The sequence below is a fragment of the Aphelocoma coerulescens genome, chromosome 23 (assembly GCF_041296385.1).
Source record: "Aphelocoma coerulescens isolate FSJ_1873_10779 chromosome 23, UR_Acoe_1.0, whole genome shotgun sequence".
Taxonomy (NCBI): domain Eukaryota; kingdom Metazoa; phylum Chordata; class Aves; order Passeriformes; family Corvidae; genus Aphelocoma; species Aphelocoma coerulescens.
In genome coordinates this window covers 2,981,617-2,997,944 of record NC_091036.1, presented here as the reverse complement: position 1 = coordinate 2,997,944, position 16,328 = coordinate 2,981,617, and the positions used below count along the sequence as shown (strand labels likewise).

The window sequence follows — 16,328 nt, the reverse complement described above, 5'->3', positions numbered from 1 at the left end:
CACAGTGATCATTCCAGTAGATAAATTACTGCCTGTCTACTTCGCTGAACAATGCCAAGCCTTCTAAAGCCTTGTGATTGTGTAGAGCCATCCTTCCGTCAGAGCCTTTTGGCAAGCTTCTGTAGCTTTGATGAACACATCTTCCTTTTCGGTATGGAAATCTTATGAGCCCATAAAGCAGTTTGATTTTCTCTTGCAAGAGAAGCCTGTGATCATGGTTTGACAGCTCTTCTTGTGCCCATCCTGGCAAAGTGTGACATTGTGTTGTACAGACCTTGGCGTCTGACCATTTGAGAGAGCTAAAGGTATTAAAATTGTTTTTACAAGGGCTATTCTCAGCAACTGTATTATTTATGAATAGGTTAAGAACAATGTTTGTTCTTTTGTCTCCTAGGTTCCCAAAGAGAAAGATGAAATGGTGGAGCAAGAATTTAATCGTTTGCTGGAAGCCACATCCTATCTCAGTCATCAGCTGGATTTTAATGTTCTCAATAATAAGCCTGTCTCCCTAGGTCAGGCTCTGGAGGTTGTCATACAGTAAGTGACTTCTCTCTTTTTGGTAGACCTTCCCATTTTGTGGATGAATTTCGAAAAGATACCTGAAACAATTGTGGTGTTCCTATAGGTAAGCAGCTGCTTACTCTCTTAATACAGCTGCTTGATCTCACAGATGGTTAAAGTAGCAAACCTCTGTTCTTGAATGTTTCCTGGAAATCATTGCTACAGTGACTCGGTGCGATTGGTGTGCATATAGCACGCTAACGCTACTTGAAAGCTAATGGCAATTGTAATGGCCTTTAATAGCAGCAGGTAACTTCAGACTCATATTTTACCTGGTCACATATGCCTTATATACAGAAACCTGCATTCATTTTCTAATTGTCATACGAGTATTTACTAAAATATCCCATGATGTGATTTTATTGCATTCCATTAATTAGATTGTGATAATAAGTTTTCTCATTAACACCGATGCCTTTTCCTGGTCTTAAAATCAAGAGTCATGCATGATTAGAAGGGGAAAAGGGATTTTACCTTGGTATTTATTTTAAGGATCCTTAGGTGTCCAGGTCATATGCATCGAAATGCACCCCACCGAGAGTGCCCCAAAAGATCGGATATAACATTATAGGTTCTACTAATTAGCAGATCTATCAAAGACTCCCCAATGAGAGGCTCAAGTGAGCCCCCCTCCCCAAGGAACCTTCCCCTGGATGGTTCTGTCTTGGTTTACAGAATGTGTTCTGGAGAGGACCTTGGGGCCTGGGGCACACCGATCCCTGGCTACGAAGCTTCTGAAATGTTTCGTCTCTTAGCTTGACAAACAAGTCCAAGAATGTAGGCAAAAGCACTGAGAATACAGAAGTTGTAAAAAGGTATAACAGGGCTATAAAAGAAAAGGCAAAAATGTTCATGGCATCAACACAAGGATTTTATGTTGAGCTGACTCTCACTTCTCACCTTTTCCAGATTGCAGGAGAAGCATGTGAAGGATGAGCAGATTGAGCACTGGAAAAAAATTGTGAAAACACAGGAGGAATTGAAAGATCTTCTTAACAAGGTCAGATGGTGACATTTACAACAAGATGATGAGCATTGTGTTCCTCAGAAAGTGGCAAAATGCACAAAAATGTCCAAAGAAAAATATCAGAAAGATGCTATTAATGCTGTTCTTAAAATAGCTCTTTGCTTAAGACCTACTTAGAAACGCTGTTAGGACAAAGGTGTCTCCTGCTTGAGGAGGAGAAAAATTGATTAGGCAGAAAACCCTAAAACATAATACAGGAAAAGAAGAGGACAGACATGATGATAAACAGTGATGTTTCATTGGTTCCTTTAGAGATGCTGATACTGGCTGAGGCTTTTGGGGAGCTATTTAAAAATGTTTACTGTCTTCACATCTGATTTGTAGTACAGAAACAGTGGATTAGGCCTACTTCCATTATTTTTGCTCATGGTAAATGACATCTTTACTTTTCTATGGAAGTTTCTCAAATTAAAAACTCAAATTTCTCAAATTAAAAAAAAAAATTTGTGGACAGCTCTCAAATTATTTGGAACATAGTAAGAAATCAGTGATGTTGGGTTTCAGCCAACAGTTTTTGTTGTTTGAGGATTGGTGGTATTTACTCTGGTTTCTTGGAGGTAGAATTGCATATAAGTGATACCTGCCAAAACCAGGAAATCTCTTTAGTATAATGGCATAGTTTGAGGTGAATATCCAGTTTACACAGTAACTTGTTGAAATCTGCTTTTCCTCATTTTTTTTTCTTCTTTCTTTCTTCTTTTTCCTGCTCTATCTTAAAAGATGGTGAATTTAAAGGAGAAGATTAAAGAACTTCATCAGCAGTATAAGGAAGCATCAGAAGTGAAGCCACCTCGGGATATTACAGCAGAGTTCCTTGTGAAAAGCAAGCACAGAGATCTGACTGCACTTTGCAAGGTAAAGGATGACAGACATATAGTGCGTTAGTCTGTTTTCTCAGGACTTCAGCAGCCAGATAAAATTAGCCAATGTAAATGTTTTCACATCTCTCGCTGTGATCCAGTGCTTTCAAGAGAATGTGATTGACAGTAACTGTGGGTTGTAATACTCATAGGTCCTTTGAGAACCTTTAGCTAGGGAATACTAAGCTCAGTTTTAGATAAGTCTGCTGGCTCATGTCAGACAGCATGTAATGGTCTTTAATACAGCTGAATTTCACAAGAGTCTAGAAATAAAATCTGCATTTGAAGAGAGATACCTTTTCTCTAAGATAAATAAAGGTGGTTTCTTGAATAAAAGACTTCTTTGTATCCAAAGATTATCATGTATAGAGCTCTGTCTTGACAGGCAGAGTTACTTCCCCTCTCTGGGAATATCTTGATGTAGAGATGTGCCTTAAAAAGGAAACCATAAAAACTGTTGTATCTATGATGGTGACAGACCTGGATGCTAAGCTAGGTCAGGTAGAACCAAGAATCATTTTTCAGCTACTTGCTCAACAGAGGATGTATACCTTTATTTGGAAGCTCTGTGTGTGTGTGTGTGTGTGTATGTGTATGTATGTATACAAAAGTAGCAGCTCTTCTATTTTGTCACCAGTGAACAGCTTTGTGCTCCTGTTGCTTTTATTGGACACTCCAAATTATTGTGCCTTGAGGGAAGAATGGCTGTTGCCTTTATACCTAGTTTTACTTATATTTTTTAAAGTCAGGAAGAAGCTTGAATTAGATCATGTCTTTGCTTTTTATGTATGATTTATTCTGCTTTGGAAATTTCCATGTTCAATATTAGCTATAAACTTTCAAGAGAGAAAAGAATAGAATAAATAGTTTGTGGAATATGAAGCTCTCAGTACCACAGGAACCCTTAAAATATCAGGAGTGTAATGGACCCTTATGTTCTTCAGTTCCAAGTGTCTAAATTCCTGAAATATCACCAAACTAATCTTTTCTGCAGTGTGACATAGAGCTCTGTATATACACAGAGCAAAAGAGCAAAATATGCTGGATTAAATGTTGAGAAAAATAACAAACTTGATTCAGCTTCCACTAAATCCATGAATTTTCTAGTGATTTCTCTTGAGACTAGGCCCAGTCTGATGCTACATGATGCCTTCGAGTCCTTTTACATGTAAACTGGTGTTAATATTAGCTTTTAATCTTAATAGGAATATGATGAATTGGCAGAAACACAAGGAAAGCTGGAAGAGAAATTACAAGAACTTGAAGCCAATCCACCAAGGTAAAGATACAAACTAAAAAGAGAAATACTTAGTAAAGCAGTTATTTTACTACTTTTCCCCTGAGTTTCAAAATTGCTATGGTATGCTTTTATTATGGGAACTCAAGGGGTTAGAAATGTACAAGCACGGAGTTTGAGCTCCCTCAGCTTTCGAACTCACCTTCCTCATTTTTAGAGATGACTCAAACAGAAAAGATGGTTCTGAGCTAGGGTGATTCTGTAGAAATCCTGGCAGTAATCAGTGCCTGATCTCAAAAGGCATTTGAGGTCTTAAATACCTGTCAGTAATGATAGCATACAATTCTAATTTTATTGGCAGAATATCATTATTCTGTGCAATTTTACTAGGTTTTTGTTGTTGTCCTTATGCGCGCTACTTTAACCATTATTTATGTAACCTTTTTAATTTCTGAAGTTTTTAGCTTCCCTGAACTCTACTTTAAAAATCTGAATTTGCTGGGTTTTGATACTCAGTTTTCATGAGAGATGTCCAGATGTTGGAAACAGAATCTGTTTGTGTTGTTTTTTAATGCTTTTATTTCTGCACTAAGAAGAGACTCAAAAATCACTTGGGAAGAAGTTTTCAAGAAGCAATGCATTCACAATATCTTGTTCTAACAAACTAAATGTCTTTGTGTTATATTTGTTTTTTCTAGTGATGTTTATTTGTCATCAAGAGACAGGCAAATACTCGACTGGCATTTTGCAAACCTAGAATTTGCTAATGCTACACCCCTTTCTACGCTTTCACTGAAGCACTGGGACCAGGTAGGTAGTCATTACTCAGCAATCCACTAAAAACTTGAGCCATGTTTATTTCATTCTTATTAAAGTTTGTCAGTGTTAAGAGTTTCTAACTGTTACGTGTGTCTGCTTTTGTGCAGGTACTGAATTCTTATGTGATTATTATTCAATAATGAAATTCCAGACAGCTTTTTGTTAGTGCAAAACAATCTCTAACAGCACTGTCTGCTGAAAGTTTCCATACCTATTACTTGACTAAAAATCAGAAGAAATTTCACATTTATTTGACTCTCAAAAAAAAAGTTTTTAAAATATTTTCTGCCATTGTGTAGAGTTGTTGATTATTGTCTGTTGACTATGGGGACTTCATTATGAATGCATGCTTTTTGTGCCTCTTCATTTTAGGATGATGACTTTGAATTCACAGGCAGTCACTTGACTGTGAGGAATGGATATTCCTGTGTGCCGGTAGCCTTAGCAGAAGGGTTGGATATTAAGTTAAACACAGCGGTTCGACAGGTTCGCTATACAGCATCAGGTACATGAACCCTCCAGGAAACTGCTTTGAGGGAGTATGAGCATAGAAAATAGATTTCAGTGCTTCTGAAAGCAGGTGTGAGGATATTGTAAAACCCCTCCCATTACGTGTTTGGGGTTAAATACACAGCCATGTTTCTTACTGGGATTGTGTAAGTTGTTAGAGATTTATTAATCTTGAATATTTTTTTGATAATTTCTGTGACTCATTTGACACAATCTTTTTCAGTTGTATTTACTGATCACATTTATTCTCTTTACTTATTTACTTCATTGATTGAAGCATTTGGAGTAAGAGATCTGGAACTGCTTAAGGCTTGGTGCCACAGGACCTGGTATTAGAAGTATAAATGAATGTAATGGAAGGAATATATCTTTTTGTTGTTCTTCAAAACACTGGGCTTGGGAAACTGTCAGCTGGGAGAGCAATGTAATGAGAGGCTCACTCTCTACTTCTTGTTTATTTATGGATATATTTAAATACTGACCTGGATGAACCTTTAGGCTCATCCCAGTAAGGCCATTTTCAGATGCTACCTTAATTGTGTTTTCTGGAATAGAGCTAAATGGCCAGTAACAACTTGCCTACAAGTTGTTATTGTTAGTGTAAAGCTGTCTCCATAAACAGAGCATTTTCTAATGTTGTTATAGTCATTTCTTTAATTTTTAATCAAATGCTCTTGCCTCCTTCTCTGTTAAACTGTTTTTCTCTCCCCTTTCCAGGCTGTGAAGTAATAGCTGTAAATACCCGATCTACCAGCCAGACCTTCATTTATAAGTGTGATGCTGTACTCTGCACTCTGCCCTTGGGAGTGCTGAAACAGCAGCCTCCAGCAGTTCAGTTTGTGCCACCTCTTCCTGAGTGGAAAACTTCTGCAGTGCAGCGTATGGGATTTGGCAACCTGAACAAGGTACAATGTCACTGGGGAAACTGCAGTAGGCCAGAAGTTGTCATAGATAGAATCTGAAATGTGTGTGAAATATGTCTGGTGGAGGAGAGGAAGAATGCCTTTTCCATAGCAGTTTTGCTAGGGTTTGATGATGAAAATTGTCTGAGGAAGTGTAAAGGCCTCTTGTCGATTTCCCTCACAGGTTTAAAAGAATTAAATTGCAGAAGTAGGTCTGATGGAACTTGTTAACCAGAAAATTGGTAAACTCTGAGAGCACACTAACCTGTGGGAAGGCAGCTGTAGTCATACACCTCTATGTATTATGTATATGCACTATATATTCACCAGATTTCCATTTCATGTTCTGTCCAGTGATAAACATCAATGAGTGTAATTGTCTTTATTTTTATTTCTTTCCTGTGCTCTTCCTAAGTGTTGATACTCTTTTCTTTCTAGGTTGTGTTGTGTTTTGATCGTGTCTTCTGGGATCCAAGTGTCAATTTGTTTGGCCATGTTGGGAGCACTACTGCAAGCAGAGGAGAACTTTTCCTCTTTTGGAACCTGTACAAAGGTAGCTGTGGTGCATGTCTGCTTTTGCAAGTGTCTTATTTGTATAGTTTCAGATCTAGGAAAAAAAAAATTAATGCTGTTAGTATTCACATATGGGTATGATAAGAAGATAGTATTTTTAGGAAGACAAATGGAAGCAGAGAACAGCACTGACTGCAGACAGTTCTGTAGTAGGTTAGGGCAGCACATAGGTAAGTGTGAGTGCTGGATTCCAGGCTGTGCCTGTTGAATTGCATTACTACTTAGCTACTGTAACACTTGCACTTTTGTAGCTACTTTATTTTCTTGCACCTTGGTGGAGTTGTCCTGTGACCTCTCCATGTTATCCTGGTTGCTTCCATTAAACATCTATTTAGTTGCGCTGATATTCTGAAAGTACTTAACTTTCAGTGTTGTCTTAATTATCTACTGTCTACTTTGTCAGGAGGATGCATTGAGTTCTCCAAGAAAAGGGAGATTCGTCTTTGCAGCATTTCTGAACTAAAAGCCATTTCTTAGTTCATAAGTGTATGTGAAATTGAGTTTCTCTCTGGCCATTTGGAACGTTGTTTGAGCTCTTCCGCTCTCACTAAGCTTCTTGTGCCAATGGGTCTGGCACCCAAGTTAGTCTTAGTTTTCAAAACCTCAGCTTCCTGGTTGTTTTCCGAGATGAACTGACAGTTTGAAGCCAGACCTCTTGCATGGGGCTGTCTGTCTAGTCTGGGATGATTTGGTAACTTGTAGATGAGCTCCTTTCATCTGTGACCTCAACTCCTTTCTTGTTCAGGTGACTTTGCTACCCTGGATTTCACACCAAAGTGTGAAATTGTAATTTTTTCAGATGTAAGAGGTGCTATTCACTTGTGTATTTTCTTAAGCGGCTGAGCGCAGAACAAGGGAAGGTGCCCAATTCTGCACCTGGGATGGCTCAACCCTGGGTGTACGGACAGAGTGGGGAATGAGATGCTGCAAAGCAGTGCCACAGAAAGGGACCTGAGGGCCATTAGGCACAGCATCGTTGGCAGGGCCAGGAAGGGGATTGTCCTGCTCTGCTCTGCACTGGAGTGGCCTCAGCTTGAAAAGTATTGGCAGTTTTGGTCATCACCATATAAGAAAGACATTAAACTACCAGAGAGCATCCAAAGGAAGGCAATGAAGATGGCAACGGGCCTTGAGGGGAAGCTGTATGAGGAGCAATGGAGGCCACGTGGTCTGTTCAGCCTGGAGAAGAGGAGATAGGAGACTCCTCACACTTAAAATTTCCTCAGGAGGGGAAGAGGAGGGGCACACTGATCTCTCCTCTGTGGTGACCAGTGACAGGACCTGAGGGAATGGCCTGAAGTTATATCAGAGGAGGTTTAGATTAGATAATAGAAAAAGGTTTTCCCCCAGAGGGTGGTTGGGCACTGGAACGTGCTCCCAAGGGCAGTGGTTACAGCACTAAGCCTGACATAGTTCAAGAAGAATTGGGATAATGCTCTCAGCCACATGGTGTGACTCTTGGGGATGGTCCTGTGCAGGGCCAGGAGTTGGACTCGATGATCCTTGGGACTCCCTTCCAACTTGACATAGTCTGTGATTTCTTGGGGAGTACAGTGCAGCCTTTAGAGTATTGAAAACCAGGGTTTCAGTGGAGCAGACGGGAGGCTTTGTGATTCCTCTGTTCCTCTTGCTGAGCAGTGCTGTTCCAGCTTGATGAGCTGTAGGCCCATCCACATGTTTAAGCTGCATTGTGCCCTAGAGGAAAAGCAAGTTGTGGGGTTTCCAGTTCATTGAATGAATGGCCTTGGTTCTTGTTTTAAGCAGCAAAGTGGCTGTGGGTGTAGACTGTGGGTCTCTGACAGGCAATTATAGAACTCCTTTTCAGAAAACGCTTAAGTAGGCAAAAGGTACTGCACTGCATGTTTCTACAGCAGGACTTTGCCGTTAGGAGTTTTGGTTTATCTGTAGCTGGTGCTGCCACAATAGATTGTCAGGAGATCACTGCAGTAAGTATACTGGTTTTGTTACTGCCATTTACGAGACGAAAAGGTGTATATATAAGGAGCATTATTAAATGAGTTACTTGTTTTGCAGATGACCAGTGGGCTTTCTTCCATTCTGTCATAAGCAGGCCAGGTTTCTCTGTTAAATGGAAAAAATTGCTGTCCAAGGGAAGTGCCTTTCTAGGCTATTGAATTATTAAAATGTTTGGTAGGATTTTACTGGAGAAATACAAGTAATGAGCCTTGGATAGCAAGGCTGTTCATGTGGCTTTTGTGGCTTTATGATGGCTCTATTATATAGTTAACAAGTAGTGTTGTGGTTTTGGTTTAGATGGAAAGATCATGTCATGTACAAATCAGCTTCACATGCTAAATTCTAAGCCTTCCTTGTCATGAAAATAGGCAGAGCAGGTAGAAATGAAACAGAAATGCAGTAAAACCTCATGTTGAAGCACAAGTCAGATGGCTGAAATTGAAAACAACAATTACCATTTCTCATGGATAGTTGGGTGTAGACCTGACTGAACTTGTGTAGCTGCTGTTTATTGCTGTCATAGTCTGTATTACTGTAGCCATAGTATTTTGGGAGAGACTCTGTAAACTGAATAGGTTGAAGAAGTTATTAATACAGAAACAAAAGAACCAGAGGTATGTCTGTGTGAACTCTATGGGAGTTCTGTAAAAGTTCTTGGGCTGGCAGAGACCAGTTGACCTCTGAGAAGTGTTTAAAGATCTGGGGAGGAATGGATCAGGTGAAGAGACTGCATGTGTCCGTACTGGATGACCTGTTAACAGCTCAGACAGTAGTCCTCTCAGTGGTTTCAGTCTACCCCAAGGGTAATGATTGCTGTTAAGACCTGTTGGCTCAGGAACACTGAGCCTGGACTGGAGCAGCTGCCCCAGTGCTGCTGGTGCCTCTTGCTCCACCACGCTGTTGGATTGTTGTCGTACCCATGAAGGTGGAGAAACTCCGTCCACAGGGCGGAGGAACGCCTGGCAGAAATGCTCAGTGTTTTCTGGAAGTTCAGTGTCATTTCAGTCTGTTTTCTTGCCTGACTACTCTGTTTTTCCTAGAGATGAGATAGAGAAAGGACCTCATTTTCGTCGTATCCCTGTGGTTACTGATCTCCAGCTAAACCATGTTCTCTGCTTGCTGTTTGGTATCAAGGCTTAGTAAACATCACTGCCTCAAGGAGAGAATTTTTTGGGGAGCAGTGGCACATGCTTATCGTACAAGAAGCTTTTCTCAGCAGCACTTGGGTATTTGCGTAGCAAAATAGTCACTTTTCTGCTCCAGGCTCCTGCCTTTTTGTTACCATCATGAACTAATCCAGGTGACTCGGTAACATTTTCAGGTCTAGATAAATGCTAACAAAACAAGGCTGGATTTCCATAAAAATATTTTTGGGGTTGTCTGAATACATGTTTTCACTAAGAAATTTACTGGAAGCTGCATTTTGATTGTGCAGTTGTTCCATCAAGAAAAAATATGTTTACTGAATAGTTGCTGGGAAGTTCAGGGATCTTATTGTATCAAGGATAGCAAATGAGGAAAAAATTGATGCTGAAATGACAAAAGAATTTCCCAATGTCTGTGGATGATAGGAAATCAGTTTTTTGTTCGTTCCTTCAATTGTTTGAAAGACTGGCCTTAATCTTTTAGAAAATGGAGTTAAACTACAGGAGCCATCCTGTATCTTTTTCTCTAATAAAATGTCTTTAATTCTGCATATTTGTGTCTTAATTGTGTCTTGAGTAGTGTAATTATGTGTGTAGTAACAACTCTTACTAATCTAGCTTCTTCAGAATTTTAAAGGCTATTGTTTTTAACCAGACTATTTTATTGGGTCTTCCAGCCTGAATATTTGAAGCTGAACTTCACCCCATTGTCTTTAAGGACTTGATAGGAATGTACACCATCCATGTACACATGACTTCCATGCATACCAGGATAGAACAAATTCACTAATCACTTTGGAAATTTGTACAAAAGTTTAAGCCAGATTTTTAGCAGGGACTTTTATTTTCTATTTCAACATGCTTGACATCGGTTTGTAGCTGTAGTATTTTCTTTGATAAATTTAAGAGTTCTTAAATATCTCCAGCAGGAGAAAGATCAGCTGTAGGAGTTTTGATTAACTGTGCTGAGGTCTGAGTCACTTGCCTGTTTCTTGCCCTTGGGTTATTTTGGTAGTTCTGCAATACTTACCTAAATTTTCCTTGACTTTGTGACTGCCAGAAATGAGAGCTTACTCTTACCACAGCTGGCTAGAGGGAAAACAACATCTATTTTGTGTGTATGGTAAATTATATTAATGCTCTTAGCAATGGCGTCTCATGACAGCTGAGTTACTTGATATCTGTCCATTTTATTTCTGAATTCTTCTCAGAATTGCTGTTTTTCTGGAAATTGTTCTACTGTTCATCGTTTTCACTCCATTGAGGTTATTTAATGTGAATGTGCATTGGCAATGGAGAAGTCTAGATATTTGCATGAAGGAAGTACTTATACTGGTAACTTAACTGCTCTGCTGATGTTAATCATACCTAAATTAGATGGTTTGGAAGGTACTGAATTCCCTGAAATGTAGCATGGTTGGCACTTAAATCCCGGTGGATGCTCCTATGTCAATTAAGCAATGTCTTCACTGAAAAAATCTTCCGTCTCTTCTGCATGCTGTACTTCCTGATGTTTTAAACTATTTACTTTTTAATACATCAGTTCTCTTTATAATTCTTAATAGTACCATGGCATATATAAATTCATTTTCTTTTTGTTATATGGACATGATGGTGGAAAATTTAGGACTACTTTTGTTGGATTTGTGTAGTATCTAACCTCATGGCTTAACTGCACAGCCGTGTCTATCCAAGTCCAACTTGTGTTATCAAAATGTTCAATTTCAATAATTCAATTGTTTTTTCTCTCTCCTACCCCCCCCCCCCCCCCCCAGCACCAATTTTGTTGGCCTTGGTAGCAGGAGAAGCAGCAGGGATCATGGAGAATATCAGTGATGATGTCATTGTTGGTCGGTGCCTTGCCATTCTCAAAGGCATATTTGGCAGCAGCGCTGTGCCCCAGGTCAGTACAGACAGCAGCTTGGGCTGAAGGGAGTAGGAAGAGTGCATTGTCGTCATGTTGATAATGGGAGAAGAAACAGAGGAAACAGTACACACACAGCGGGCATATGCAGCTATAAAAAGTCTGAGTTCCAATTGAGGATCTACATGCAGGACGGTCTAGTAATATATTGGAAAGACTTAAGGAATTGCCATCAAAGATTTACCTTAGTATGTGTTATCATAGAATATGAATGTGGAGTTCCACCATTAACACTTCTTCCTTATGTCATTGCTATTTGCATTGTTTGTATTTGTCATAAACTGTAGAATTTGCACTGTCTCAACAACTGAAGCTCCTGTCTTGTCTCAGCCTAAAGAGACTGTGGTGTCCCGCTGGCGTGCTGACCCATGGGCCCGGGGATCGTACTCCTATGTAGCAGCTGGATCCTCTGGAAATGACTATGATTTGATGGCTCAGCCGATTACTCCAGGGCCAGCCATTCCAGGTGCTCCGCAGGTGAGAAATGCCCCAGTTATTTTTAGAAAAACCTCAAAACAGAATGATTTTTCTGAGTAATTTGCATACGTATCTAAACAGAAGTTTAGACACTGGCATCTTATGATGAATGATTAAAACCTGTAAAAGAATTTTTTTTTTCATCCATGAGTTCTGTCATCAGAGGTTTGGTGTCATTTGTTTGCTAAAAAAAAGAGTGTTTTTATTCAGAAAGCCAGTTTGGTTATGTCTGAACAGAGTATTTAATGTTATACCTGTGTTTCATACTCCATGTTTTTGTTGTCTATCGCCATATGTAAGTGAGTTGTCGTGATTTGAAAGAGGGTAAAGGCCAGAATGAGAAGAACAGGACTCAAAAGGTCTCTTCCCAAATGGGGGGCCAACACAATGAAGGTAGGAGTCGTCTCTAGATCATGTTGAGAGAATTAAGTTTGAGAGCAGCAGCCACTCCTGAAAGCACTGCCAGTAAAGGCTGTGTGGCTTTGGCTTTATTTGAGTTCTTGTTCTAATGATACAAGTCATTAATACACACAGCTATGAATAAAATTATTCCCTGCAGAATGTAATACATGAACATTTGTTTTTCTCCCACTTTTTATGATTGTGTGGGTAGTTGTTTTAGGTCTCAGTTTAAAGAGAGTCTGCTGATTTAAGTGAATTGTTGAAGTTTCTGTTTGTTTACTATGCTAGAGTTCATGTTCCAGGATCAGAAATTATTCTTCCTAAACACGTTGACAGTGTTTGACACGTTTGACAGTTTGTCTGTAGAATTACGGTTACAGCTTATAAATGCTGTTTCGATACAGCTGGGACATAACCCTCTTCTGCTTCTCTGGCTCTGCAAACATTGCTTATTGAATAGAGCTTTATTTTATTGGTAATTTGTACACAGGTTAAAATAAGTTCAATATGGACTTTCTTAATGCGCACCACCTTCATGATGATGGAGATTGTGGTGTGCTTAGAGGACTTTTAATATTCTTAAAGTACCATTTGCTGCAGAATCTGAAAAAACATGAGCAAACCCTGACAATGTTCTTTGCTCCCCAGCCCATTCCTCGCCTGTTCTTTGCGGGTGAACACACCATTCGCAACTACCCTGCGACTGTCCACGGTGCATTGCTGAGCGGCCTGAGGGAAGCCGGCCGCATCGCAGACCAGTTCCTGGGGGCCATGTACACGCTGCCACGGCAGCCCACACCAGGCGTGCCCCCCCAGCAGGCTGCCAGCATGTGAGGGAAGCAGGAGGCATCAGAAGAGGAGTGTGAAGCCCACAGTGCTGCTGTTGTGGACCCTGGGATGGAGATACTCAAGTAGTTTGTAGCAGTGTCTGCTGAGAGGGCCCTGAGTTACTGTACAATGCTTGTCTGAGAATGGCCTTACAGAAGCTTGCCAAACCTTTGGCTTGGCAGCCTTTTACAAAATCTTAGAGCTATTTGAAGGGACAGTGTAAACAGAATCCTTTACTGCAAAGCTGGTCAGGGACTTCAACTCTGCAGATACTTCTTGAAAGTCAAAATAGCTGGAAGGTTTTTTAGAGGGTTTGGGGGGTTTTTCTACCTATGTGCGTATTTACAATTTGGTAATTGCACAAGGACCTCTAGAAGTTGGTTGCTACGAATAGTAGCTTAGTGTAGAATGTATGTAAACTTCTTTGTGGGTTTTTTTTTTATGGTTTTGTTTTGAAGAGTAATATTTTTGATCAATTCTATTCCTGTCTGGCATTCAAGAATTTGGGGCAACTGTTTGCCTACCAGTAACAGCAAATCACACCTCTCCCAAATGGTCCATTGGCTGCTACATCATCTGCATCCTGCTGTAGAGAGTAACCTGGTATTACTGAGTATGCTAAGCATACTGTTTTATTAAATACTTTCAACAAAAGAAAAAATATTAGTACTTGTTTATATAGAAACAGAGTTGCCTAGACAGTAAGTTAGCTGAAGGACCTACTTCTTTGCTCAGTGTAGGAGTGCACTCTTTACCTCTTGGCTTTGTTTCTGCCAGGTTGATGAAATGATGTTCCAGCTGCCATTATGCTTCTGAAAATAACTTTGGTTTGGCTGCTTTTCTACCTGGTCACCTTATAATTCAGCACATAGAGCCTTCCTTTCATTGTACAGAGCAGTTTTATGTAAGCATTTAGTTATTTTCTCCCTCTCTTCCTTTCCCTATTAGCATTAGACATTTCTTTGAACTTTTCTCATCCTGTTTCTGCAGTTTATGTCTGTCTCACCTCTCCATGGTCTCTATTCACACGGACTTTATTGCTTTTCACTGCTTCTGTTCTCACTCTCTGACCCCATGTCTTCATATATGCAATCTGTCCCAACTTCCTTCTGTCTTTGCACCTTCACCAGAGGACTGATGCCTCCTCTTGTTCCATGCCTGTCCCTCTCCAATTACATTGCCCTTGCTTCTTCCTGAAGAAAATACACACACTCGAGCACGACTGCAGACCTGGCTTGTTTCTGGCTTTGTTGCCTTTGGCCAGACTCTCCATCCTCTGTCATTGTTCCTTCTACTGTTTTCTTGTGTATCCTTCTTTGCAGCTGGAGACCATTCATCCTCCTGACCATGTCTGTTGTCTTCTGGTTGTTTTCTCCTTAGATGTTGAGGTCTGTGAGGGGGTATTTCGATAGCCAGTCCTTTTAACAAGCTATGAGAAAGGGGAGGCTCTGATGTTGCAGGGATATTGGGCTGTGAGTGAGACAGATTGGAGGTGTCAAGGACTAAACCCATTGGAAGTAATTGGATTTGGTGCCATGGGGAGACCCTTTATCCCAAACCTCCGTTTGAATCAGTGTTATGTTCCCCAGGTCTCTTAACTTTGCAAATGTTGCTACTTGAGCCCTTGATGTAAGAAGGGCTGGTATTCAGCAACTCCACTCATCTTTGTGCCTTCCAGGGACAAGAAAGTTTTGTGATGGTTGGTCAGAGAAATGCCACTGAAGGGGGGCAGGACTTGAAAGGGCATGGAGGGCATGCCCTTTCAAAAGGGCATGGAAAGTAAGGAAAGGAAAGTAGGGCATGGAGGAGGAGTGTCTGGAGGTAACAGAGTAGATAGAGAGTAATTTGAAAGTCAAGAGTCCCTGCCTTATGTTCACGTAAAAGCCCATAAGCGCAGCTCTCCAGAGAAATCCTGTTCCAGGATGAGAGATGCGGCAGACCTTTAAAATCCAGCAACAACCGAGCTGCTCTTGGGTTCTCTAAGATGGGAAGAGGATCTGAGAAGTGGGGTGCTGTGCAATGTGAGTCTCAATATCTGTGGAGTGGTTAGCAGAATTCCTGATGGTGCTGTCTCTGTCTTGAAATCCTGTGTGCTCTAGCAAAGTGTCAAACTCTTAAAAGCACTTCAGTCCCACTGGAAAATAAAATAGTCCTCACCTTAAATGTAGCCAAAGTCATCTTTTCCAGACAAGTGTCAGGCCACTTCTGCATGGTCTGAGGTAAGTTTGAGCAGGTATCACTGCAGCTACACTGGCTGTATCTAACTCCTGAATCCGTGCTCAACAACAGAAGCCAGTGTTTTCTATAGCTGTCAGTGGTGCAAGATGCAGTTGAGTATGGATGCAGTACTCCATGTGCTCCATTTGCCTTCATTAAGCCTTGCACTGCAAGAGGGCCGCAATCTCCCTATCTCTGCAGTACCCTGTGCTTGTTTTGGGTCAGCACAGGAAGGAACACTGGTGTTGAGATGGTAAGGATTTAGAACGTTGCTTACTTGGGTTTCAGGGTATTCAGGTGGGTGTGACCTGCAGGTCTTCATGGCTGAAATGTGCAGACTACCTGTTGTTGGAAGCAGCTGAGATGCTGCAGCTTTTGAGGAAAACAAAACACCATTTATTGGCAGCTCACCAGTTATGGAGGTAGCCAGACCATTTGAAGAGGCAGGATAGCCAGGCTGCTCCTCAAAGGACGTCCTGGAATCTGGCCTGGCATGGGAATGGCTGCAGTTGGTAAGGTCTTGTTAGGCCTGATAGCACTTGGAAAAACTCCTTGAGAACATGGAGCTATTGCAGATGTCATGAAGGAAGCAGTAAGGGGTGGTCTTGTCTGAGCCTCACCTCCTTCCAGGAGTCATGTTCAGCTTACCTTGTTTTATCTCATTGCTTAGACTCATAGAGTCATTAAAGTTGGAAGAGACCTGGAACATCATCCAGCCCTACTGTCCACCCAGCACTGCCACTGTAACCCCATAGTCACTAAAACATCACCCAGCGCCAGATCCCAATGCCTCTTGAACACCTCCAGGGGTGGTGCTTCCACCACCTCCTTGGGCAGCCCTTTCCAATGCCTGACAGTGAGAACATTTT

At 40.9% G+C, this 16,328-nt stretch overlaps 1 protein-coding gene across 2 annotated transcripts in view; it reads left to right on the top strand.

Annotated features, from left to right (window-relative positions):
- The window catches only part of KDM1A (lysine demethylase 1A), a 40,510-nt gene extending 25,105 nt beyond the window's left edge, over positions 1-15,405 (top strand). For both annotated transcript variants that reach the window (XM_069036094.1, XM_069036095.1), the window contains 11 exons: positions 395-537; positions 1,471-1,561; positions 2,309-2,443; positions 3,654-3,727; positions 4,384-4,495; positions 4,877-5,009; positions 5,732-5,919; positions 6,355-6,469; positions 11,387-11,514; positions 11,866-12,012; positions 13,063-15,405. In XM_069036094.1, coding sequence (XP_068892195.1) covers positions 395-537; positions 1,471-1,561; positions 2,309-2,443; positions 3,654-3,727; positions 4,384-4,495; positions 4,877-5,009; positions 5,732-5,919; positions 6,355-6,469; positions 11,387-11,514; positions 11,866-12,012; positions 13,063-13,248 — 1,452 coding nt within the window. In that variant the 3' untranslated portion in view covers positions 13,249-15,405. The remainder of the gene's footprint in view (positions 1-394; positions 538-1,470; positions 1,562-2,308; positions 2,444-3,653; positions 3,728-4,383; positions 4,496-4,876; positions 5,010-5,731; positions 5,920-6,354; positions 6,470-11,386; positions 11,515-11,865; positions 12,013-13,062) is intronic.
- Positions 15,406-16,328: the final 923 nt, after the last annotated feature.